We start from the raw sequence: 27,657 nt of genomic DNA on the forward strand, positions 1-27,657 counted from the left end.
GCAGAAAACTAAATGGGGCTTTGGTAGTGAATTCAGTGAGGTGGTGAGTTAAAGAACAGCTAAAAAGGGAAGCTGAGATAACCAGCTGTTAGCATGAAAACAGACAAAGATGTGTTCAGTACAAAGACAGGGCCGGCTGATTCAGTGTATTTATTGTGCTAATGAGGAAACACAGGAATATTTACAGGCTCTTAGGAGATCTAATATTGTGACAGAAGTCCCCAGGTGGTGTTCCTGTGGATGGAGGCAAAACATTGGTCTCAGCTGAAAATTTTAACTTCATTACCTGAAGAAGCAGCAGTATTTTAGCCATGGTGGTAGCTTTCCTTAGGGTGGGAGTAGCTGCTTCTCTGACTAAATGACAGAGTGCTTAGATTTATGAAGAAAAACAAAGGTTGAAGCAAACTGACTAAAATCAGTCCTTGGATCAGAATTTGTTAGACTGCAGTAGCAAAAAAAGTGCCAGGCCAGTATTTTAAGAACTCTGCCAACAGGGAATTAGAAGGTCAAAATCAATGCCACTCAACACATTTTCTTGTAAAATAGATCTTGTTAAATAACCTTATTACATTTTTGGCAGTATTACAGATCTAATAGATTAAAAAAATACAATATGTTTACCTTACTTCGAATATGACATCTTGGTCAAAACCCAAACCATATACTTGTATGGAACTGAAATAATAGATGTAGCAAATTTTGTTGTTAATTCGTTACTGGAGAGTCATCAGAAAGTGAGCCCTCAGGAACCAGTACTTGTTGGACAGTGTTAACTACTTTTCATCAGTAATTTAGATTATGCAAAGTCTTTGCTGAGTTAGCAATGACCCAGATTTTGTGAAAGAATAGTTAGAATTGCTATACAGTTGTAAACTATGTATTTTAGTGCAACCAAACATGTAGTACTGTATGTGGAACAGAGTCTGCATGCTAAACCAGGTGAGAGGCTGGTTTTGGAAAACAGTTGTTAGTGAAAATGACTGTCAGTCACACAAAATTATTATCTCAGTGTGAGCTCTTAATGCTGAAATGGCTAATGAGATCTACAGATAAATTAGAAACATCATAAGAATTGGGGAGATGGTCTTGTCTCAGCACACAGTGTTGGCAGATGAGCTAGTACAGAGGTGAAGGGTCTGGTGTCTGAAAGAAGTTTATGGAAATTCTGAAAGAATTTGAAAAAGACAAACCACAAAAATGTTCCAGTGCTAGAAAATGTTTAGGACAACAACAACCCCGCAATCACTTTGAATTCTGTGTGCCTGCCAAGCAGTTCAAGCACAGCCCCTATACTGCGTCAGTGTTACGTTACCCAAGGAGTCTGTACTTACTGCATGTGGAAGGAGATCATCTAGTATATCTGCTATTATCAGAATGCCTAAGGACATGGTCTAATCCTCAGCCCAGCTCTGTTAAAGATCCTTTGGTCTCATCTGTGCATTGAACCACACCTTGAATACCCTCATCCTCTTAAAGCTCCTCTTGATGATATGCAGAATGTATCCTGTAATTCTTTGCTGTGTAAAAATTTTGGTATATAAGAAGATCACTTCACATACCACAGTGATTGTTCATCATTGTCTCAAATAGGATCCTTAAGAGCTTTAGTCTCTCTGGATCGTCAGAAGTAGCCTGGGAAATAATTCAATCCCTGTAAATAGCTCAGGAGAAAGGTAATTTACAGTAAAACTTCAATGCTTTATAAACCAAAGAGTAGTGGATTGAGCATTTAGAAACTCGTTTTAGGCATAATTAACATGGAAATAAATTGCCTTTTTCTTAGCTGTGTGTTATTAAAGAATGAAAAGGCTAAAATATCAAGTGGAATTAAAATAATGGCTCCAGATGTTAAGCAACAGAGAAATAGCATCCAAAACCAGCTCCATGCTTCACCAAACTACCAAGTTGCTGGTTTACTTGGATAAAGCATCCATAGAAATACTTTGACTGTCTTGCCTCATCTCTGTATGTGTGTGTTTCCAGAGCAAAACCAATACAAGCTACACTTGGTTCGAGGTTTTTATGAATGGACTCTATGCCTTTGTTTTCTGGTATTTCTCCCACCCCTTGCTGTAATCCCTTATTAGTCAGGGAGTCATTGCTTCCGTGGTTAATGATAAAAGGAAAATGTGACATTGAAGTGGAGAAATTGTTGTGTGATGAGTGAAGCTACAAACACAAGGAATGACAGCTAGTGCAAAACAAAAGGGCCATAAAACCATCAATATTGGACTATAGAATTATAGATCACGGAATGGTTTGGGTTGGAAGGGACCTTAAAGATCATCTAGTTCCAACCCCCCTGTCATGGGCAGGGACACCTTCCACTAGACCAGGTTGCTCAAAGCCCCGTCCAACCTGGCCTGGAACACTTCCAGGGAGGGGACATCCACAGCTTCTCTGGGCAACTCGTTCCAGTGTCTCACCACCCTCACAGTAAAGAATTTCTTCCTTACATCTAATCTAAATCTACCCTCTTTCAGTTTAGAGCCATTAGCCCTTGTCCTATCACTACATGTCCTTGTAAAAAGTCCCTCTCCAGCTTTCCTGTAGGTCCCACTTAAGTACTGGAAGGCTGCTATAAGGTCACCCTGGAGCCTTTTCTTCTCCAGGCTGAAGAAGCTCAACTCTCTCAGCCTGTCCTCACAGGGGAGGTGCTCCAGCCCCCTGATGATCTTCGTGGCCTCCTCTGGACTCACTCGAGCAGGTCCATGTCCTTCTGATGTTGGAGGCCCCAGAGCGGGTACTCCAGGTGGGGTCTCATAAGACCAGAGTAGAAGAGGAGAATCACCTCCCTCAACCTGCTGGCCACACTTCTGATGCAACTGTATAATCTAGGGTAAAAGTTTTACTCATTACTATGCAGCTATACTAAGGTATACCTGCTCCTATAATTTGTTCTTATCAAATCTTACTTTTCTATTCTGCTTCCTTTTCTTTTCCAAGAAAGCTTCTAATGAAATCAGAGAAAATTAAGAAAGGGTTGTGATAAGGTTTTCAGCCACATAATCAGCAGGCTTAATTAAGTGACTGTCATACTACATGAAACCCCTTCATTATAGAACTGAATTTTATGTAACCAAGTGGTTTAAGGTACTCTTGATCTATATTTTCCCCATAATCCCTTTTTGTTGTGTATTTATAAGAGTATGGGCTAGGCTAAATGTGGAAATAACAAGATACAGTTGTGTTATGGTCAGATGTTTGCATGTATCATACATGTTGATATTGGAAAGGGAAAGTTATTTTTTTCATATTCTGTGACTCTATGATAGGAGGCTTTATTATTATTTTATTGTTTATATTTTGTCTAACATAACAGGATATAAATTAAATTTCTACCAGTAATAATGAACAGTATGTTCACTGTACAATGCTAATAAAATCTATTTGGTCATTTCATTACTTATAATATAGTTTCACTTAGAGAACCCCAGTAAATACCCAGATTAGCATGACTATTGAATTTTAGTCTGATATTTACTGTAAATTAAAAAAAAAAAAAAAAGAAATACCAGACCTTAGAATGATACCTAAAGATCGGTATCATTCCCATTCCTTAGCAGAGAGGGTCTCAGTTTTGTATTCTGCCCAAAATCTACATGGCACCTCCAAACCTGATAGTTTTTGATTCTGTGTTAATTTATGAAAATATTACCCATGAATAACTGAGTCTGTAATGTTAAATCAAATTCTGGTATGTAGTTAGAAATATGTGATGTTATGTTTTCATTGCCATACTTTCTGATAAACAAAGTGCAGAACAACTAACAATCAGGAATTAAAGTTTAAATCATTATTTGGCATGCATCATTCTTACTGTTAGAGATGAAATATACTTTTCAATGTTTTTTGTTGTGTTTTATATAGTCATATCAGACAGCTAAGTAAAAAAATTTACCTATACTGTATCAGCTATAGAGGGACTTGTTCATGTTAGTAATATTTTCTAGTCAGTATATATATTTTGTTCATAATTATATGCTATGTTTTAAAATATGCATTAATATTTTTCCATGACCTGTGGTAGCCCTTATCTCCTTCGGTCTGTGACTTTTAAATATTATTTTATATACTTGCTCAGTATTGGGTTTAATTAGTGCAATCTTTTTTTTAATCTTTTATTTATGTCTCCAAAGCAATTTCCTGGGGCTTTAAATCTATTCTTTAACAAAGCATTATCTGTAATTCTGTTGTTTCTTCCTAGTATTCCATGGTCCACATGCTGTATAAATTTTCTTGCATCTTTTTTTTTTTTTTCTCTGAATAAAGTCTTAATCTTTTAAAGCAAAATTACATAGTCACTGTTCAATAACAAAGATTTTGTTATCTTTTCATTTTATTGTTTACATTTTGAGGTTTTATTCTAGCTCCTTATCATGTCAATTTTCAGACTTCAGTTCTATGATTTAACTGACAGTATAGTAATAAAAATTTAATTACATTTGGTGGTCTTAATCACCCAGGATAGTGAGTCACAAATAGGATTAAAAAGTGAAAGTTGTAGCATTCCTTTTTACTCTTCCTTCATACAACAGATTTATTTAAAATATTCTGTTTCAAAATATGGCTCTGAAAAATGATGATATATGTCTTTATCTTAATAGTTTTAATTCCAGCTATATCTGTTGAATAGGTATTTCTACTGTATATTAGTAGAAAGTTGTTTTGGTCTTGCAAAAGTGAGAAGGATTTAAATATTAGATTGGATGTGTTTCTTCTGTGTTTAATACCTGCAATAATGAATTCATTGGAAAATAGTTGTATTTCCTACAGGTGTTTTTGTTTTGTGAAAAACTTTTGGAAGACCTCTCTCTTATGCTGGTGTGTGAGTAGGCTTACTGCTGTGGTGAAGGACATTAATCCTCAGAAAACACATCAGAGTATCTTTTACCTCATTCTCTGTTCAGAATCAAGATTCAGAAGATTTACTGAAAACTGGAGTCTGTGTGGAAGAAGAACATGTGGAGAGACAACAAAAGCTTCAAGCTTATTTGACAAATTAAGCCTTTAGGGGTCAGGATGCTCATATGTGATTTAGATTTTCAGCAATGGACTCTGACATCTGCTTGTATGACTGTCAGTGTCAAGGCTCATTTTGTATTTGGTGCAGTCTTGAGACCATTGCATTTGAGAGGCTTAGAAGATACTGCTTCTCTAAAGCCAGTAATAGATCTGGTGTTGGCAGTGCCCGTTTCTCATCATCACTGGATCTGAGAGGAAGACACTGTTTTCCTTTCATTGTAATTATTTTATTTATTTTATTTAGTAGTATGTGCATATTTGGACTTGTCCCATGCCATGACTGGAAGAATGTTGTGCTGTCCCAGTGTCACTCCCTGTCTTCCTTCTAAAGGTGAAAACACAAGAAACTTTGAATAAAGAGGTTCTATGGCTCAGAGTTGTAACTTGATCCATCTGACTTCACATATTTTGTGCACCTTTAGGATAAAATGATAATTTAATATTTAGTACATTTTGCTGTTATTTTGTAAAGATACACTTTAAAACTTTTGAATCTATTTGCCAGTGTCACTGACATTGTAATGCATATATATGTTTATAATCTTGATAATTATTACTCTTTACAGTTTTTCCTAAAGATTTCCTGCCATGCAGAAGACTAATTCTGTTGAACTATATCTGTATAAAAGAACATGCTCTTCTTGCAAGTAAGGAGCATGTTTGGCAAGTCAACTATTATATTATCTTTGTTTAATAGAGTTTATAAGCAGTTTATCTGCTCTATATTTTCTGCTCCTGTCTAGCAGCACAACACCAATTATGTGGGGAAAGAAGGAAATGGCTATGGAGTTTTGGGTAAAACTCTGAAAACCAAAACATTTGTCTTATCAGCAGTTAATGAAAGATCAGTTTTAACTAAGCAGAACAGCTTGCTCAGCAGTTGGGTTTACTTGAACATTTGGGTTTATACTAAGTAATATTATGTATCAAAGATGAAATAACATAGGGTAAAAGAGGAGGAAGGACTTTGTTTTGCAAAGTGACATCCAAGAAATCTGCAAAGTAGCAGACTACTTACCTCATAGTGTGAACTAAAGCTTTCAGCCTTATTTCCCACTGTGTTTTTCTGACTTCAGTTCTCTCTCTTTCACTAAGGAATTTTTTGGAAAATTTTGAAAAACAAGGATCCTTGAATGCATAATTTGAAAAATACAGTGTAGGTACTGAAAAATGCTGTTACCATTTTATGAAAGGGAGTGTATTACTGGAACATCACATCCAGTTCTGGTTTCTGTACTTCAGAATGGAGGTTAGAAATGAGGAAAGGTTCAGGAAAGTGCTATAGTAATTATTTCAAGGTCTTGAAAGCTTGAATAGCTTGATCTCTCAGTGATCTCTGAGGGAAAGAGGTCCTGTTCAGGTTACCTGTAAGTACTTAAAAAGGGAGAGTATGTCTGACTGTAAAGGGCTCTATGCAGAAAGCATAGCGCTTTCTATGTAACACAGAGATTTGTAATGAAACATTTTATGATACCTGTAAAATGATGTGAGTGTGAGGTTTATTAAATACTGACACAAACTTAACAGGAACAACATTCTACCACTTAGTCTTGTAAAAAAGAAAGTAGAAGCTTTCCTAAGATACACACTTTTGTTCCAACTGTCAGACTAGGGCTTAATATAAGAATTATTTGGTGAAATTCTAGTGTTAAGATAAATGTCCAATAACATGTCTTTTGGTATTAAAAGTGAAATAAACATTTGATACAGCTAACTTATATAAACAGGGGAAGAACAATAAAGTGCTTAAAAGCTAAAATTGCACAAAATAAGTAGAACTATACATTTCTAGACATCAAGTTGAAATAAATGAGTACTGAAAAATCAAAGCTAAAGTAAAAATCAGTTGAATGATTAGGGAGAAGAGAAAAAAATTTACTCTGGAAGATGAAAGTTGGTTATCAGATTTCCAAGTATTCATAAATTCTTTGCACCAAGGTTTAACAAAAATTAAGGACCATAATTTTGGTACCCACAAAATTTGGAAAATAAGGTTCAGGCATACATAGGATCTTCTCTGTTGTAGAAACGGAAACATTCTACGGATAAATTTGAGCAATTGCTTAAATAATACAAGATCTACTGCCACTGATATCTAAAACTAAAGCACCGTGGTGGGTATCCAAATGTAAGAACAATAAGCGTTTTTTCCCAGAGTTAGGAAATTCAGGAATTTTCTGGAATAGGCTGTGCCTTTATATATTGTAACATGACACTGGTGATGGCTTTGAGTAATGGAGGAAGAAATATGTAGAAATTCCCAAGATAGAATGCCTCACATATTTGCATGTGACAGTTCATGGATACTGCAGCATGCAAGTACTTTATAAGAAGGGCTTCCTGTTGAATTGATTTTCTTTTTCAGACTTTTTTTGTTTACAATCTTCTGCCTTGAAAGGACTTAATATTGCTGATTATACTATAGCAGAAACCTGATAGTAATACCCTTGGAGTAGAAGTATTTTAAACAAAAGAAAATATATGGGAATAAATGATTGATAGCAATTGATACAGCAGCATGTCAGTACCAGCATATCAATACTTTATATTACACATTGTAATAATAACCAAATACCAACTGCTGTTGCCATGTAATGATAAATATAAATATATATTACATCAGTAATGATAAATTTTTGGAGTTCTTTAAATAATGGTAAGATTTTAATTTTCAAATGAATATGCACCTAAACAAGTATGTCCTCATATACACTTACTGTATTTTATAAGCCTGTACATTGTTGAACTTTTCTAAGGCAAGCATGCACGTAGAATGCTTTTAGTCATGCCATATGGTTTAGTTTCTTTCCTAGTTTATAAAGATAAACATAAAAATCCTAGGCAGGAAAGTAAAACTAAAACCATATTTTTTTTTGATGGCTGTGTTGTACTATTTCAGCATTAAAATCATCCAGGAAGAAATGCAAGTCCACAATTCATTGTCAATGAAAAAATGTTGTTCCGCCTTGCTATCTAATTTAGATTCAGTATCAAAAGCTAATATCGGAGTTCTGTTGCCTCTTACTACAGGATTTGAGAATACTAACTGCCTGCTGTTATACTTGCAAAGAATATTCAAAAAGGGCCCTCTTTTTTTTTCTTTCCTCACCAGTGAATAGATGAAAAATCTTCCTCTGCAGAGCTATCAAGAATTGGTAGAAATTTTTTGCTTTCTTGATAATTGTTCCTACAGTTAATTTATTCAGATTACTGTGGCTTCTTTTTGGCTTCTGTTAAAACAACTACTGGCTCACTTCTTTTTTCTTTTTTTAAAAGAAAACTTCTTTCCTTAGAGAATTCTAGATTGAAAAAAGAAAAGAATGTGTGTTATCATGGACAACAGAAATGTCTAGCTAGCTCTTGTTATATCTTTTTGGCTTAATTATTTTGCATTAACTTACTATTTTGCAGTAAGTGTTATAAAAACTTGGTCTTTGAGTCTCTCCATGTAATACTTCCTTATGCATTCAGTGCACTCTTTTTATTAGTTCTGAGCTCTCCTTGCTTGTAGGAAATGTTGTGTAATCTTCCTTCTTTTCCCCTCTATTACTTATTTTTCAAAGATTTTGTCTCAGCCACTTCCTTCTTCCAGTCATTAAGAATCACTTTTGAACTTTTTGATATAAAAATTGAAATTTTTGAATTTTTAGATGATTGCATGCTTTGCTGGGTAAAAAACTGGCTGGATGGCCGGGCCCAAAGAGTTGTGGTGAACGGAGTTAAATCCAGTTGGAGGCCGATCACGAGTGGTGTCCCCCAGGGCTCGGTTTTGGGGCCACTCCTGTTTAACATCTTTATTGGTGATCTAGAGGAGGGGATCGAGTGCACCCTCAGTAAGTTTGCAGACGACACCAAGTTGGGTGGGAGTGTTGATCTGATCAAGGGTAGGGAGGCTCTGCAGAGAGACCTGGACAGGCTGGAGCGATGGGCTAAGGCCAACTGTAGGAGTTTCAATAAGGCCAAATGCCGGGTGCTGCACTTGGGCCACAACAACCCCCAGCAGCGCTACAGGCTTGGGGAGGAGTGGCTGGAGAGCTGCCAGTCAGAGAGGGACCTGGGGGTGTTGATTGACAGCCGGCTGAACATGAGCCAGCAGTGTGCCCAGGTGGCCAAGAAGGCCAATGGCATCCTGGCCTGTATCAGCAATAGCGTGGCCAGCAGGTACAGGGAAGTGATCTTACCCCTGTACTCGGCACTGGTGAGGCTGCACCTCGATTACTGTGTTCACTTTTGGTCCCCTCACTACAAAAAGGACATTGAATGACTCGAGCGTGTCCAAAGAAGGGCAACGAAGCTGGTGAAGGGTCTGGAGCACAGGTCGTACGAGGAGCGGCTGAGGGAACTGGGGTTGTTTAGTTTGGAGAAGAGGAGGCTGAGGGGAGACCTCATCACCCTCTACAACTACCTGAAAGGAGGTTGCAGAGAGCTGGGGATGAGCCTCTTTAACCAAGTAACAAGCGATAGGACAAGAGGGAATGGCCTCAAGTTGCGCCAGGGAAGGTTTAGACTAGATGTCAGGAAGTATTTTTTTACAGAACGGGTTGTTAGGCATTGGAATGGATTGCCCAGGGAGGTGGTGGAGTCCCCATCCCTGGAGGTGTTTAAGAGTCGGGTTGACATAGCACTTAGGGATATGGTGTAGATGGGAACTGGCAGTGTTAGGTTAATGGTTGGACTAGATGATCTTCAAGGTCCTTTCCACCCTAGTTGATTCTGTGATATTTGTAAATTTTGGACATACATTTTAGAGAGATCTTAGCTCTGTCTTTTTTGTGATTTTAGATAAAGAGACTTTGAATTCTTACTCTACTATATTTTTCTCAATGTAATACTTTATAATTTGGCTAATCCTTTTCAGTAGGGGCTATGCATGGGATGTCTTAAGAAAGCACCTCAGCTTTACTATGTTTTGTAAGTTGTATTAAGCAAACTTTTTACTTGGCAGCATTCCAGTTGCCCATTGGCATAGTGAATGTGTAGCCTGCTTGTTTCTAAAGCTCTTATGAGTATTCTTCAGAATACTAAGGTGCAATGTTTATTAAACAACCAGTCCCCAAGAAACTCTCTGTTCAGCTTTATTGTAGTGCCACACAGCTCTTCACTGGTTTCTGAATGTGATACATTAACATGGCTGCTGAGTATTCATGACAAGACATTGGAAAAAATCTCTGCCATTTGCATTTTTAAATCACTTAAGGAAAACCTGCTTTCATTCCTTTTCTTTCCTGCAGTAGATCTTCCTTTTCTGAGTGATCAAGTGTATTTAACTATTTGTTTGGATTTGTAATGATATGCTGTATTTAAGTGGAAAAAACAACGAATAAACAGTTAGTAGGTTTTTTAGAAACTCTTCTACAAATCTGTTGTATTCAGATAAAGTGAAAGAAAATCAGCAAATAAACATACACAGTGATAGCAAAAATTTCAAAACATATCAGCACTCATCAAGGGATATGAAAGAGTGACTGCTTTTTCAAGACTACTGAGTAGAGTGATATTCTAATTCAGATGAGCTCATTTGAAGACCTGATATATAAACAGAAGTCAGAAGAGTCTGAGCTCTTCAATATGGTTGCTTATTTAAGCTTCTAGGAGTCCATACCTGCAAATTCAGTCTTCAGGTTAATTTAGCCTGTTATTTGTGACACATGCACAGTGTCAGAGACTGACATAAATTCATTGTGAAATTTAGCTTTGGGCTTCTAAACAGACAGAACCATCAGTGCTGAATATAATGTGCAAGTAGTTGACTAACTGCTGAAGGCCCATAGTTTCCTACCTTAAGAAATGATGACAACAGATTGTGATATGGAAGAACAGCATTTCTATTCTTGCTCTTTCCCTCCTTCCACAATTTGTAATAGCGCTAAACAGCAATTACTCTACTAAGTGCCATTGTTACTAACCTCTAGAATATGTTTTTTCTTACATTTTAATGTTGAAAAGAACTGTCATTACTTTTCTTTGAAAAGTACTGTTGGCTAATGCAGTTAGAGGTTTAGGTTTGAATTCAGGTCAGGCAGATCTAAAATGATGAGTTGTAAGATTTTTAATGAGAAGACATGAACTTTGATAATTCCAGATAGTGATCAGATTGTCTTTTGCAATAAGGACATGGCACAATATGCCAGGCATTTGCCAGAGAACATGACCAACACCTGTGTGCTGTAATTTAGTTTTCCAAGAGCACGTGGCGATATTACACACTAAGAGTTTTACTTTTGCAAATACCCCTGTATTGACAACAGTCTCACAACTAAATCCAATTCAGATTCAGAATAAAGTAAACGTTTCCCATAGGCATTTGTCTAACACAAATCTATAGAACAAAACTGTTTGCCTATTTCACATGAAATATATTCCCATGAAACAATAAATATCCTGTCTAGGGAAGGAAACTCTATCAAACCCCTGTATTGTTCTGCCTGACTTTTACTGTTGGAGAAATGCTTGCAGTCTCGTTCATTTCCATGGATGCAGGCTCTGCTTCCTGCGCACAGAAATAACATAAATGCTGTCCATTGCTTACTGTTACTACTTTAGTCTCAGAAATTGTTAGACCAGTTGTCACCTCATGGATTACTTTCATTAAATCTTTGAATTTATTCCTAGACTAATCTTTGCTGAATATCTTATGAGACTGAGAAAGAAGAAAACATGCGAAGCTGAGAAACTTTTAAGACCAATTTAGTTTATGGTATATAAGATTAGAATGAAAAAACATTTTGCAGAAAAAAACCAACCTTCACCTTTAATTCACAGGGAAGTGATTTCTGTAATAATTTTGATTTGGAGATCCTGTCTTGCTTCAGAAACTGTGCCTTATTGCATAAAATACTTATCACGTTAAATAAACATCACCAGTTGCCTTGCTTTCCTTTTCATTGATTGTAATTGATCATAATATTTCAATTATTCAACTGACCTATTCATCAAAGTATTTTTTTAATGCATAAGAAACAAATATTTTAACAAAAGTAATGCTTAACGAAATATTATATATATGGAATGAGATGGGTAGGAAGATTCTTCCTGTTTTTCTTTTCAAATTTTTCTATAGAAGACATTTCTGTTTGTAAGTGTGCATTTCAAATATGGGTCCAACTCAGTGAAAGATACCCTAATTATTAATTACAATTTCCTTTTAGTGCAAGAAAGTAAAACTCATGCAGAAATATTTTGGAGCTTCCAGTACACTCTATTATCTTTCTTCAAATACATGTTGTAAACATCTACTTGATCTTGAAATGCAAGTATTTAAAATGTGTACTTTCAATTTAAGTAAATATTTTGTTTCAACATACTAAAATAATTCTTATAAATGCAGAAAATTAGGGACTGTACTAATGAACTGAAGAATGGAAAGGTCAGTTTCATTCCTTGCATAACTGACAAACTCAGGTCACTTTTGTAGAAGATAGCCCATGGGGATAATAACTTAGTGACAAAATAGAAAAAAAAAAGTAATATTTCAAAAATTACCAGGCCATTAATCTTGTCTTTAAAAGAGAACAAACTAATTTATTTCAGAGAGGGTTAGACCTGAGGTGCAATTTATAATCTTTTTGATAGCCTAGTAATGTTGAAAGATTAATAATGTCATTCTGTATGATTTATCTCTTGAACTTGAGATATTTTTGTGAAAAAAATGAAGTAGTGATGACACAAGGCAACAAGAAAGCTTCAATTTGGTGTTCATTTTCAGAGAGATGAGAACTGAATACATGAGGAGCACCACTTTGTGGAATAGAATGAGCAGCATTTCAAATGAAGATTGATTGCACTTTCAAAATTCAGTAGTCATCATTGAAGATATTAGAATAGTTTGAGTCCAGTTGTCATACATACCATCAGAAAATAAGCCAAGTTAAAGAAGAAGAGGGGAAATTCCAGAAGAATTTGTCAGGTGTTACCCCTCAGGGAGAAGCGATTTTTTTGGACTTTCACCTGTAAAGATCTGTTGTGTCATTACATTGTCTCTGACCTTCCTCATTATCTTTTCCAACTTTAGGCATTGATTTCTAACCTTGGAAAACAGTGAAAAGAAACAGTCTTTGTTACATATAAAACTACAGTGAAGTTTTTACAGCTCCAAACTTCATGTAGTTTTTCAGGCTTATTAGAGACTCTTGGGAGAATTGGACTGGGGAACTATTTCTATGGTCACTCACTGGAGTTCCTCATGTCCCTTCGCTTCTCCTTTGGAAAGTGTTCTACAAGGGCTTAAGATACTGTGAGAGTCTGATCCTTTCTCTAAGCAAGAGCAGAGGAGGAAGTCTTTGCTGCAGACTTGTTAGACCTGGCTGTGTCAAAAGATGGACAGCATGTGTCTTGCTTCTTCCTTACTCTAGAGATTACTGTGGGGAGTTTTTCCTACATGCTGTGGATTGGGCAAATTGGACTTTTCATGATTTTGTTCCAACTTGGACACCCCTGGCATTTTTGGAAAATCAGACTTTGAATCCAATATTGGGCATAGAAATAGTCTAATGAGTAGCTTTCATGAGAACTACTAAACTTACCGGAATTCAAGTTATTGTTGGAGCTACTATTAGCCAAATATACTGTACTGTCTGTGATATCTTTCATGGTAACTGTTTGCAAAAGTATAGTAACTAGACTTTTTTGATATTTACAGAAATTCGTATACATCAAACTTTTCTACTATATTTAATAGATCTTTTATTCTATTGTTTGTTTTAAATTGTTGCATGTACTGCTGGGGAGACTTTCCTACAGTTTACTGAAACTCTCCTCAGATGCTGCTTGTGAATTCAATGTTTCTGAAAAGCTTTACAACATTGCAATTTTTTGGTTTTTTTTTTTTTTTTCAGACAGAAGTGATGCAGTTGAGCTTCCTATGAAATTTATTCCTCGGGATGCTGGTTGCTACCACTGTCAGATTCTTCTGAAGTCATCCTGTGATGTTCGTGTCTATGAGATTGAATGTGTAGTGAATACAGACCATGGTGAAGGAGAGCTTGAATTTCTAACTCCAGTTTACCAGGCAGTGATTCAGGATATTCCAATCGTAAGTTCACTTTACTACTAGAAACTAAATTAAGATTCATAATTTTAAAAAAACAGACTCCACATCAATACTGTTAAAATTTACATTTGTAAAATGCACAAATGCATGTAAATACTGACTTGAGTATTATTACTCAAAGTCCGTATTGGACGTAATATGAAGCTTGTTGGGAAAAATAGTTTCTGGCAGTTCTTAAAGTAAATTATTAGTTTCATAAGCTTATTTCTAATCTTTCAATTCTGTCCTGACAATTTTTAATCTGTTATTTAATAATGTTATCACACTGAAAGCAAAAAATTAGTTTAATCTAGGGAATAAATGTATTGTTTCTGAAAAAAAGGAGAGATGTGGAGGAGTAAAATAGAATAACTAGATTACATACAATTTAAAAAATATGGCAAACATAAACAGTATATCATATATAGTTTTATCATATCTATTTTGTATATGAAACCATTAACATATGAGAAGTAAGACCAGGGAGTGAAGATGGAGTGTAGATTGGAATATCATCTCCCTCAGAAAATTATTTTTCAAATTTTAGAGAACTTTTCTGATTTAAAAGAAAAAAGAAAAATAAAAGAAAAAATGATAGGGAAGGAGTTAAGCTGCAAGAGAGAGAGTAAAGATTGTTTAAAAGTTAAAAATGGTAAAATATTTCCTGAGATTTGAAGTACGGTTTGGTCTACTTGCTTGATGTAACCTTTTGATATTAGAGCCACTAAAGAATGCTAGTGAGTTAATTTATAGAAAAATTATTCTGAGATTTTGTAGACAGAAGAGTGGGTGCAGATTCAAACAAGGAGACTTACTGTCTGGGGAAAGACCGTACTGTGGACGCTCTGTGAAATACTGAAAGTAGACAAAGAACTAGTTCATTAAGAAAGAAAGAAAAAAAAATTAAAGAAAACGAATGGAAATTATATTACGGTGCTATCTTTTCTTACACATTAATTTTAAGATATTTATATAATATTTATTAAAATTGATTGATTGAACCGTTACATTAGCTGAAAAACAGCTGTTATATAACACAGAAAGGGTTTTTTTCCCACCTTGTTTAAACAGAGAATTTCTACAGATTTGCTTTATTCTTTTGATTTTATTTTTTTTTTCCACTTCTGAGTGTTCCTACGTATAGCTTTTAAATTTCATGCAGGAGTCTTACTTTTATACTTTTAAGTCCTGCTTGTTTTCTTAGCAAGGAAATAAAAAGTACCTGAAATTGAATATGTACTCTGTGTGTTTGCGTGTGTCTGAGAGAAGGAATATGTAACGCTGTTAGTCTGTCTTTTCCTATGGAATGCATACACATGATCGCAAAGCCGGTTCTAAATGTTACACTCTAAGTTTGAAAAATCAAACACCGAACAAACAAATATAAAAATATGAAGTTGTTCCTGTCCTTATCCATCTTAAACTTAATTTTGTGATTGCATATTGTGTTTTTAAGAAGGTTTCTTTCATGTTCAGTATAAGAAATGTGTGTTACTCTGCTAAGGAGTTAGATACTTTTCGTGTTTATATACATTCATTCTAGCTGGAGACTGTGCATCTATCAGAAATTTTCCCATACTTCTATGTAGTTAGTTAGCACTGTTATATTTGTTATGCAAACTACTAAACTTTGAAATACTCTATGGAGGAAAACAGATGTTCTTTGGAGAGTAAAACTGAGGTATGAGGTTGTTCAATCTGCTAAATTTAGTTTCTTGAACCTAATATTTAGTGTTCAAAGCACTTTTTACAGACACTAGCAAACTAACTGTCATAAGATCTGTGTGATATGTGGAACACTTTATAAATGGAGCAAATAAAATGATTAAGTGATTTGCTTAAAGCCACACAGTGAGTTAGTGACATAACCAGTATAAGAACCCACCTGAATGTGAAATCTGTGATTGTTTTTTGATATGGGAGTTAAGGCTGAACATTTGAAGTTTCTGTAATTCTCATAAGCATGAGATGAATGTAATTGTTCCATCAACCACTTTCACTCCAGATATAGATCCTATACATGCAGCCTTATTATGTACCTTGAATTTAACCACCTACCACCCTGTGAAAAGGTTATAACTCCGTAGCATTAATTGTTTCTGATTGACTTAACAGGCTTGGGATAAGATTTCACATTAAGCAGAGATTCTGTAAGAATTAGATAATTAAGTAAAACTGTTTGTTAATGCACAAGTACAAGGGAGTAGAATTTAAGAAATATTTTATTTTAATTTTTTAATGTTTGTGGTTGACTTTAATATCTTTCTTTAGAAGATATTTTTAGACAAATTCATGCTCTATTAGAAGGATTTGTTAAAGAAGAATTCCAAAGTGACCATGTTTGTCAACTACATTTCTCCAGCTGACAAGGCTTTGTGTTCAAGATTAAGAAATCCTTATGTGATGTATTGGTGTAATCATCACTAGTGTGGATAAGGGAAGCATCTGATACCAATGGCACTAGAAATCATTGAAAATAAAACAACTTAAGCCCCCAAATTTTCACTCTCCTTCTCTTTTCCTAAGCAAAGAACAATTGTGGTGATGTTTTTCCTCTATCCCACCTTTTAAAACAGTACATTAGCAAAGGGTGACCTGCCAGTTTTAAAACTGGTCAAGCTGGTTTTCAAAAAGATAAAGTTGTTCCAGATATTGTGGAGAAAAAAGAATGAGAATAAAAATAATCTTTTGTCACTTTTTTTTCCCTTTCATTTTATCCTCAGCATGAGGTTACCAGTTAATTACTTTTTTTTCTTTCATGTTTTATACCAGAGGTGATGTAATTGTTGGAGAACACAGTGATGGACATATTTTGAAAAACTGAGGCACTATACAAATCTCAACATTCCAAACAGGCATTTGTGCTCAACTGCTAGGAAATTTACCTCTTAACAACTAAGAATTAAGCATTAATCATTAACCATACATATTAATCAAACCTTAGATATATGATACTGCAGGTATTGTGCCATGCCATGGGGTTAGCTCTGATGACCACAGGTGGTGGTTGTTATTTTCTAAGGTTGAGATAGCTGAGCTTGAGAGACTTTCAAAGAAGGAAACAAGGATTCAAATACCATCTCTATTCTCCCAAATCCATTGTTTATCTCTGATGTTTATATACAGTTTTCCATAGATGAAGACCATTACGGGTCAAAGGATTGCTTCCTCTTTTCATAGAGCAGATAAGTCTTCTCTGTTTTGACAAGGCATGGATGTTAACCTTTTTGCAGATTGGATGTTTGGTTATCTGGTTCCTTCAAATAGTAGAAAGATGAATAGCTTTATTTAATTTTACTATTTTTATGCAGCCCCCAAGCATGTATTACAAAATATCTCACTTTCTACCATAATCAAGAAGTCTTGTGATACAGCTGGAGGCAAGACAAACATGTTTCTTAAATAGACTTTCATACTACTCAGGACAAGCATTCTTTAAAATTGATTAGTCTCTTGAAAGGCCTGTTTCTGAGAACAAAGTACTGTAAATACTCATTTGGAAATGGAGTCCTTAATTTCTAAGCAATACTGATCCTTTAATATAGTCAGTGGCCAAATGAGACAATATATGCTAGTACACCACATCAGCACTTCAAAGAGATGCACTAAGATTTTCTGCAGATGGAAAAGGAACAGAATTTTGTCAAGCATTAAACAGCACCATAAAGATACTTGTAAATATTTGTAATGATACTTGTAAATTCCATCTTGGCCATTAGCTATATCATGTACGTATTATTTGAATGAGTATTCCAGCTGAGAGTATTGCTGCTGATAGTACTGGTACCAGTACCTCTGGCTGACAGGAATAAGGGATTTATTATTAGCTTAATTCATTTTTAAAATACGCTGTTTTATTCTTCCCAAAGGTGCTCTGAGCCAGTACTTTGGGAAAATTAATACTGTGTTCTGACTTGATGATAACTGCAAGTAAAAGCTGAAATGCATGTTAAGAGCTTCAAATGCATAATCTAATTTACATCTTTACTTTGATTTCAGAGTAACATGTCCAGCCAGGACTGGAAACTTGAAGCAGTTCTGGAAGGTCAGGGGTTTTACGGCCCTCCTCTCATAAATGTGGGTCTAGGTGAAACAGCTCTGTATCCTCTCATGTTCAAGCCTATTGCTGAGTGCATAACAATGGTAAGAGGGAAATTAGTTTCAACATTTGAAAAGGATGCTTCTGTCAATAAAATTTTCATTAGTGTCCAAATTAAGAAAGTGCTCAAGCCATTACTAGTATTAAGCATCTGCCTGAGAGTCAGAAATTGAAAGATTGCCTACTAGCTGAAGTGAAAAACCAAAGGAACTAACTTTGCAAATCTTAAGATTAGGCATGATAGATTTCCCCACCACCCTTTATTATCTCTTCCTGTATTTGCTCTTCTATCAAACCCTCCATTTTAATGAAACAAACAGTTACTCTGTAGAGATTCTGAACTTTGGTCATAAACATGTACATTGTGTTAGTCTGAATTTAAATACATATATTAAATTGTATTTCATTACCTAAGTAATGAAGTAGTAATGTTGATTATTTCTCATTTCAAGCATACATCACAAATGAATTTGTGATGGGTACTTTGTTTCATAAAATAATTTCTGTTACAAGTTAAACCACTACTTAGAAGCTGGTTTTCCCATCTCTATTCTGAATGCTAAAATGAAGAACAGAGCAAAAGCCATGACACCTTTAGAAAGAAGCAGTATACATATTTTTGCCTGTATGCTAGCTGAGAGATTTTGACTGCCGTTTGCTATTCAACTGTGTGAATTGCCAAAGACAAAAAAAAATTGTTCTGTGAAACATTAGTAATCCTTCTGCATACATTACCAACCAAATATAATGTAGTTTAGGAATCCAGTATTATAAAACTATTAAAAGCCAAAAGCCCTGAATCCTTTGATGACAAATAATTATGAACAACATTTTAGTCGAAGGACAGATACAAATGATTGAGCAAAGTTATATTTTATATGAGGAATAAGGATATATGAGAACACATTTTCTTGGATATTTGTTTTCCAGGAAGAAGCCAAGAAATATAAAATATAGAAATGTGAAGTCTTTATGTTATTTAATTCCAGAATTTAGAAAAATTAAAAGCTTTTCTTTCTTTCTTCTCTGTTTAAAGCACAGTTTACTTAAGAACTAGAAAAGTCAATAGGAACACTTTCTTGTAAGCATGCTTTGTTGCTTGGATTCAAGATTAATAAACTAAAGGAGTTGTTTTGGCAGCCAAAGGGGACTTTTACAGTGCTGAAATTTTTTTCTTCTTTCTTTGTCATAGGGAAGGCTTATTCTGCGAAATGATACAGCTGGCATTGAAAACATCTTTAGCCTTAAGGGAATAGGGATAAAACCTCTGCCACAGGATTGTATTGTAATAGATTGCCAAGTGAGAAAGGTCACTCGAAAAATTCTATGGGTGCCCAATTATACCAAGAACAAGTTAACGTACAAGGTAAACTTTTTAAATAATGTGACAATTATTTTTCTATCCAAGAAGCCTACGAATTATGTATTGTAATAGCAAATATTATGGTAATTGCAGATCTACTATTAAAATTCATGTGTCCATAAGAAATTATATCTAACTATATAGTATATGAATATATTTATAGTAAGAAAATCTGTGAGATAGCATGTGATTTTACTGTATGTTCCATGGAAAAAGATTTCTTAGTTTTTTAGTCTGGTTCCTAAGGAGACAACATTTCTACAATTACACTCTGTTCATTTGGTAGTCTTTCCTCCCTACCTCCTCCACTGTTTTGAGACCAGTGGCCAACTCCATCAGTTTTGAAATCAGAGAAGGGGTTTGAGAATTACAGGGTTCCTAAAATCTTCATAAAGCATTGGAATATTACAACAAAAATTATTATCCTACTAAGGGAAAGATTGCAGCATGAGCTCATTATATATCTGTTTCTAGTGGCCTTATGGCCTGACCAGTCAGTGCTTGCATTTCCTGGAACAAATTATAGCAGTTAGTGTCTTTTGCCCAGCTGCTGTTTCAGGGATGTTGGAGGAAGTTGGGAATACTTTGTGTGTTTGCTCATGGGAAAGAAAATTCAGAGGAAATAACAAACTGCAGTTGTTGAAGGGCAATGGGTCACTGGGGAGATGGAGTAGGAGGTGCTGAGGTACTTATATCTTATGTCCCTCCACTGAAATCACAAATTCTTAGGAAATACAGTTTTGTTAGTTTCCCTGCTCATGAAGATCTTTCTACTACTAAATATAATCACTATTTCTCACTGTTTTAGTTAAGTTTATAACTGCATTTACACAAACACATTTTCTTATTTAAAAGCACTGTTGTATTAGTGTAACAGCACAATGTTCCTACCATTTATCTTGTCTGCATGTTTAATTTGAAAGTGATAAAAGTATTTCAGTAGTATTCCTCATCTTTCTTATCCATATATAGGACCCCATGTCGTATGCCAGCAGAGGTGAAATGTATGTTAGGGCAAAAAAGATGACTTCTGCTTTTCTTCTCAGTGGCAGAGAAGGTTCATGAGCAGGAACATCTAGGACCTTGATCAACAAAAGCTATCTTTGTGCCATTATTATGGCATTTATATCTAGAGTAGATAGCATCTAGATACTATGACTGTATACTATTTGCTAGGAGGGCTCAATCTGTGAAAACAATACAGGAGAGCGTGCTCTAAAAATTGTCAGCATATGTAAATCTATATTTGGGTTTGGGTCTTGGGGATTTTTTTGCAATTTTTCTTTTGGAGGGAAGGAGGGAAAAGGGGAGAATATAGAATCTAGAAGGTAAAATCTGACTAGTTAACTAGTGTGGACTTGTGAAACAAGAGATCTTTTGTTTTCTGCCTTGGTGCCAGTAGCACCAAATGCTGCTTTACTCAAAATGACAGGTATTGGTAGAGAGTGGCTGCACCTTATTTTATAAAGAGAGATTATGTATATACCAGCAGCACTCTTCTATTGGTTAATGAGAATTCATGGAAATCTTGCTGGTCTCCATTTTTGCACTATTGCAGGAGGATTTACATTTAATCACCTTTGTATATCATATAGCTTCATGTTCTTATTTTTTGACTCATTATTAACCCCCCCAAACAAAGTAGGAAATGTACTTTTTGAGCATCAGCAGATTTGATATATTTCTTTTCAACAATCTTAGTTTTTTAGGTGTGAATTCATTTACATTTCTAATACATTTGTACTTCTATCTGTGAAAGAAGTGAACATTTTTGAAAGTTGACAACAGAACTATTTCCTCTGATTTCCCATTTTGTGTGAACTCAATTTTGTGCCAATGAAAGACACTGAAACTTCAAAATGAATACTTTAAAATTATTCATTGTATGTCTTTTTCAGAAGTATTGCATTAAATGGATTTATGACAGTTGTAACTATTCCAGGGTGAGCTGGTTCTGATTGAACTTTGACCTCCTTGAGGGTGTTCTCTGGTACTGAAATCTGGGGTTCGGGTGGGTTTTTTCTTTCATTTAGTTGGTTTTGTGGTGGTTTGTTTTGCTTTTTTTTTTTTTTTTTTTTTTTTTTTTGCCTCTGTGAAGTGCCACTTGACAGTCCAACTGTGTGTGCTCTTTTTGTGCTGGGACTTTTGGGACAGAAGTACTAAGGCTGCCTATTTTATGCTTCTATGCATGTAATAAGTTAATCAGTGTGAATAATGTATTTTTCCTATGCTAGGATTTTACCCAGAAGCTGTTGCAGTTGTGGAAGTTGTGGAAGCAAGGTGGGCTGGAATTGTTGGAAAAGGCATAATTACAAAACCTACCAGTGTCTGGAAATGGTGTCCTCAGCACAGCAAACAATATTAATCACTTCCAGCACTCTCCAGCAGATGTCATGTAGTATTTTGTGCTATTATAGCAAGTGAAGATCATTTGCTTGCTTTTAATTCCAAAAGAGTTAGTCTGTAAATTAGGATTTGATCAGCAAATCCAGAACACGATCACCATTATCTGCAGTTATTAGGAGAAAGGGGAAAACCTCCTTTAAGAGGGAACTGTGACCAACAACCTTGTTAGAAATGCAAAATAAACTTTATCTACTCAGAAGTGTATAGCATAAAGAGCAACAGGAAAAAGAAGTGATACTAATTCTATTGTTGTTGTTCATTCCATGCTGCCTGATTACTGTAATTTCTGGATAGTCTGTTGTGAAGCAGAGCACAACAGGCTGTGATTTTGTCTTTGTCATTGTGTCCCTCGGGGGCAGTTGCTGACAGCCCAATAACACTTCCTCCTTTTTAATCCAGCATCTTCAAAATTTTACCATATTGTTCTTTAGCTATGTTGATGATTACATAGAGTAAATCTTGTCACTTTTGGAGGAGACAGAACAAAGGTAATCCAAAAAGTAATAGTTTTAGAAATGTTTTTGATGGGATCTTCTGTAATTTTGTTGGCTAGTGAATATCTTCATTATTGTATTGGTTGGTTGATTTGCCCTGTACATCCTCCATTAATGAAGTGTATCCACTATGCAAGGTAACTTCTCATAGAAAAACCAGGACGTTTTTAAAAAACATAAGTATTTCATTTACTGAAGTAATAAAGCTCAGCCTATATCAATAATGGTATAAGGTGTGCCAGTAGCTGATGAGCATAATAATTTATAGGCATGTCCATAAACAATTTACTTCACAATGAATACCTAGCAATAAGTAATTTAGCTGAATTAATACTTGGGTAATTTTGCCTTTGAGGTGTAAATTTAGCTTCACTATTCCATTTTAATAACTGAATATATTAAACTATAAACTTAATGAAAACTCATTTCATTAAAAAAATAATTGCATTGTATATATGCTACTCTGTTTCTCGGTATTCGCTGTATTTGTCTAATAGCCTCAACCAAAATTAGGGTACTACTGCAAAAGTGACTATTTAAAAATAAAGTTAAGTCTGGGGGAAGGAAGAGGGAAATAATTCTTCCCTTTCCTCTGTTAAGAAAGCCCTCTTCCCTTTGACTGATGATTTTCCCATTTCAAACATATCTAGAGTGTTCATGTCTGGAGCAGCAATAATTTTTGTATGTGTAGTTTGTTGTCTGTGCAACCATTAGTATGTATCAGAGAGTTGGGGAGGGAAGAAATGCCTTTGGAATTCAGTGGAGGTCATGTGCATGACTTCATCAGTCTACCTTTAAAAATGCTAAGCAAAACACTTTCAGTGCCCACAAAGCTTTCCATGATTAAAAAGAAAATTTCCATAAATTCTCTTGAAAAATGTGAACTTTTTATGAACTATTTTCTACTGATTGATGTGTAAACCTTAGGGAAATACTGCCACTGTTCTCTTCATGGCTAGTACTAGGGGATATTACAACAAATAGTCTTTCTTATGATTAACTTGCTCCTGGGTCTGAAAAAACATCACAACAGAATTCATAAAGAATTTGTGCACATATAACATCAGCCAGAGAGCACATCCTTCTCTGATGCTGAATTAATAGAAGGTTAGTGACTGCAATGTAAGTGGATTTTAGTGGCTGTAAATTTAGATTCAAATCACCCTACAAGAGTAGGAAGTGTAAAGTATTTCTATAAAAATCCAATCTGTTGGTCTCATGACAAAAACTCTGTCTGCTGGATATAAATAATTGTTTGGTGTGTTGATGGTTGCTTCTAATGACACCTTTGATAGTAGCTTTAGGTGTAAAGGTGCCTAATTCTTTCAAGGCTTGGTTTTGCATTAAAAATATAAAACTGTGTAACTATTTTTCTCAGTGCTGTTCAAAATAGATGTCATTAAAGTAAACTCTCCAGAGGAATCTCAAGGCTCAGTTAAATTACCTTTCAGGTATTAGTTTATGCAAACTGTTAGTAATTTCCAAAAGTATTGTAGAATAAATATATAATAAAAATATGAAATCCATGTTTGTCTATGCATTTCTCTCTCTATCCTCTATATATCCATTTTCAATCTTTACAATGTCAATGAAAGAATGACATGAAGTTTGGCTATTTGTAACAAATGTCTGAAAAGAATAAAATTATATACTGTAAACCTTTAATGAGGGACTTCCCTGTTCAGGCTAAGTCTTGTTTAGTAATATATGTGAGATTTCCTCAGAATAAATTCTGTGCGACTCTAGTAACCCGATTGCTGAAGGTCCTATACCCTCATCAAGTTTGTATTCTTTAACCACAAGTAAATCTGGGTATTCCATAATCCTTCTAATTTTATCTGTCCTTCCAATTTCAATCCTTTTAGCTTCCACATTGCCTACCAGAACTTCTGTAACAGGCATCCCTACAGAAAAAGCATTTTTCATAGCAATAATGAATGGTACAGAGGCCTACAGGATGTAAGAATAACTAGCTGTTGGCAGGTTTTTTGGGAGATTACCAGTTATGAAATTTTTTGATTGAGTACGGGTGTAGTAAGGTCTTAGGTCTGATTTGTTTCTTGAGCTAGTTTAGTGGTCTTGATAGGCGGTCTGGCTGGGTTACAAATCTGGATTATGTAGCACTCTTCATTATGTAGAACTCTGTATTGCAGCTGAACAGGCAGGAATTTTTTGAGGAATATGCTCAGTGCAATGCAAAGATGTTTTATTTCAGTGTTGTAACATGCTGGTGACAAAATTAAAGTGATTGCAAGATTAGATTAATTCCTAATAACTCAGAAACTCTCAAGGTATGTACTGAAAGGAGGATGAGAGAAAGTAATGGGGCCTTCTTTTGAAGCATCTGTCATTCTTGACAGTATTGAAAAATATCTGGTTATCAGATTGATCAATGACTCTCACAGACCCAGTTCTGACCTACTGTCAAAGAGCATTAACTTTTTAATAAGTAGAGCCTGTCAATATTGTTAAACAGATCTAAGAAACAATTTTCAATTGGAAACCTTGAACATATTACGTCTAACTTCATTCTGCGAAGAGATAGTGGAATTTAAGTGTATTTGATTAAGTTCTGTACATCTGTTCACCGCTTTGGCTTGAAGTGTCAGCAGATATTTTTGAAGTTATGCTTATTTGGTTATTCAACTCTGGAAAAAATGATTTTTTTTTACTATAATTTTGAAGATTGGCTTTCCATTCCTATTCATCTTAAATAGCCATATTACAGTTCTGCAGAATGAGTTTCCAAACCTGTGACTGATAAATTAGTTTAAAATTGTAACATTTTAGAAATCTGCTCCATTTATACTTTCTGGCTGTGTGTAAATAATGACTTGAGGTGTAAGACAGTAATGGAGAGTATTATTGTTTAAAAATTTAATCCTTTTAGATGGATTTATTTGAGCAAATTTTCTGCAGGGTCACAATGGTAACTTTAATAATTCACATTTTGGTTTCATTGTGATATCTACGTTTCTTATTTTCTGAGTGATAGTGAAACTATGTAACATGCATTGTGTGGGTTTAGCGGAATGTGTGGTTAATGAAAGCCAGCATTTCTTCACTGAATTAATTGTAGTGACTGCATGATAAATATTACGTCAACTTGAACAGCTTTACTGTTTCTTAATTATGTTACACATTGTCTTTCTAACAAAAACTATGCAAATAAAGCATCTAATTTTTTATGAGTTTGAAGGACTGATAATGGTATGTGGATCCAGGCTTTAATACTGAAATGTTATTGGAAGTTCTATTCAATTTCAGGTGATTGTGTTAGTTATTTATTAGATGTATTTTGAAAATAAGTAGTACCAATGTATTTTATTAGTTATCAACACAATTTTACATTGCACAAGGTAATTAACTTTATTTTCCTGTGAAACCTTAAGAAGTAGTGAAAGACAATTAATAGTCTATCAAACTCCTTTTTTCTTGTATTTTCTTAAATTGCATGGTGTGATGGAGCTTGGGCTTATACATTCTTCTAAAGTACTTAAACATTTTTTAAATTATATATTAATTATTTGCCATTTATTTGTTACATTATTTTTTCAATTGATGTGAAATTTTATAAGGAGAGTATTCTTCAAAAATTTCTATATATCTTTGTAAGTGGGTATAATTCATACATAAACTATGGAAAGAATAAATTAATATTTTTTGAAGATAATAGATCTGCTAGGAAATAGGGATAAACATCAAAGTGGGAGTTTTTCTTTTCCTAGCTCATTTATACATTTAAAAAGTATTTCACACATTAGGTCACCTGGTGTATTTTCTTATGGTTATGCTCAGGAGTGTAAGAAAGATGTTCAAGAATGGAAGAACCACCTGTAGGAAAGTTTTTACAAGACAGTCTTAATATTGTTATGATTATTTATTTGGCAATAGGAGGCTCACGAAGATTCTAACAAGAATCAGCAATGTTACATAGATTGCAGGTGCTTTAAATTCGTCACTATTTTAAAAACCTGCAGTTATTCATGCCTGATACATTCTGTGTGTGCTTGTGTGTGTATGTGTAGATCCACCTGTATCTATCTGCGTAAATAGTGTGTCTAGGTATGCATCTATGCAATCCCACCCTTGATATGATTCCATCCTAAAAGGAGCTTAATTTTTTGGTATTGTATGAGTATGGAACACAAGATTTCCTTTGTCCTGGCCATGCTTGTCATGAGAGCACCTCTCTAAAACATTTTCAGTTTATGTACTCTGTGTGCCCCAATATTGTTGTTAGGTACGAGTTCTTTTTTCTAGTGTAGAATCATCCCTAAATGCTACAGTTTCACTGTTTTTATCTTGGCATGCTCATATCTATTGGGATATCTTTGAGACAAGATTTTGTATTTCAGGTGTTCTTTGATCATTCCTAAATTACAAACAATTCTTTGAATGCAAATCTTCTCTCCCCAAATTCCAGTTAATCTATCTGTAACTGTTCATCATTCCCTCCTTGCAAATTAGGACAAATGCTGTTGGACTGCCTCTCCCAATAACTAGTACAAGTAACTCCGTATCTTCACTCATTTTGGATAGCTTGTAAATCTGAATATTTTTTTTGTTGACAGAAGAACCCCTATTTAGGTCCTGTTTTCTTACTTCAAAATTTATTTGCCTAACAATAATGACCCGTAGTAGATTTTGTTAGGCATACTCAGGTACCTTTGGAAACATGGTTTTGCAGATTATTGTAGTATGTAAGATTATATAACATTACATCTGAGACTAAAATTGTGTCCTATTCTTACATACAATCCTCATAAAAATGCATTCTAATAAATAGCTATCTCTCTCATATTTAGAAGGACTTAAAGCTCACTGTATATAATTTTTTTCATTACTTCACTCCAGGCTTTCCTCTACACTTATAAAATCTTTGCAAAAAGTTATTCTTATCAAAATCTTAAATTTCTGGACTTTTTCCTATGTGTACTTTTACATTCTCCATCTTTTTCACTTTCTGGGTGTTCTTGGATGTATTGTTATTATATATGTGTAAAATATCTACAGTTAAGCAGACAGGCAATATACAACATTATGTCATACTGGAACCTAAACCATCTGTGAATACATCTTATTAAATAGGATTCTTGGTATGAATTCTGATATTAATATAAATTGCCTTGTGTGCATGTACAAGTGTGGACATGCTCACTTAGTATCCATTTGCCATCTGAGGTTGATCATTTAATTAGTCTCAGTAACACAATTGATAAATCATGTGGCCATCAGAGCA

The 27,657-nt window shown here is 34.8% G+C and overlaps 1 protein-coding gene across 1 annotated transcript in view; it reads left to right on the top strand.

Annotated features, from left to right (window-relative positions):
* CFAP47 (cilia and flagella associated protein 47) overlaps positions 1-27,657 on the top strand; it is a 347,392-nt gene that overhangs the window by 160,647 nt on the left and 159,088 nt on the right. Inside the window, exons 46-48 of the mRNA XM_074816879.1 lie at positions 13,860-14,056; positions 18,053-18,196; positions 19,345-19,518. Coding sequence (XP_074672980.1) covers positions 13,860-14,056; positions 18,053-18,196; positions 19,345-19,518 — 515 coding nt within the window. The remainder of the gene's footprint in view (positions 1-13,859; positions 14,057-18,052; positions 18,197-19,344; positions 19,519-27,657) is intronic.

The sequence above is a fragment of the Strix aluco genome, chromosome 2 (assembly GCF_031877795.1).
Source record: "Strix aluco isolate bStrAlu1 chromosome 2, bStrAlu1.hap1, whole genome shotgun sequence".
In the NCBI taxonomy this organism is placed as follows: domain Eukaryota; kingdom Metazoa; phylum Chordata; class Aves; order Strigiformes; family Strigidae; genus Strix; species Strix aluco.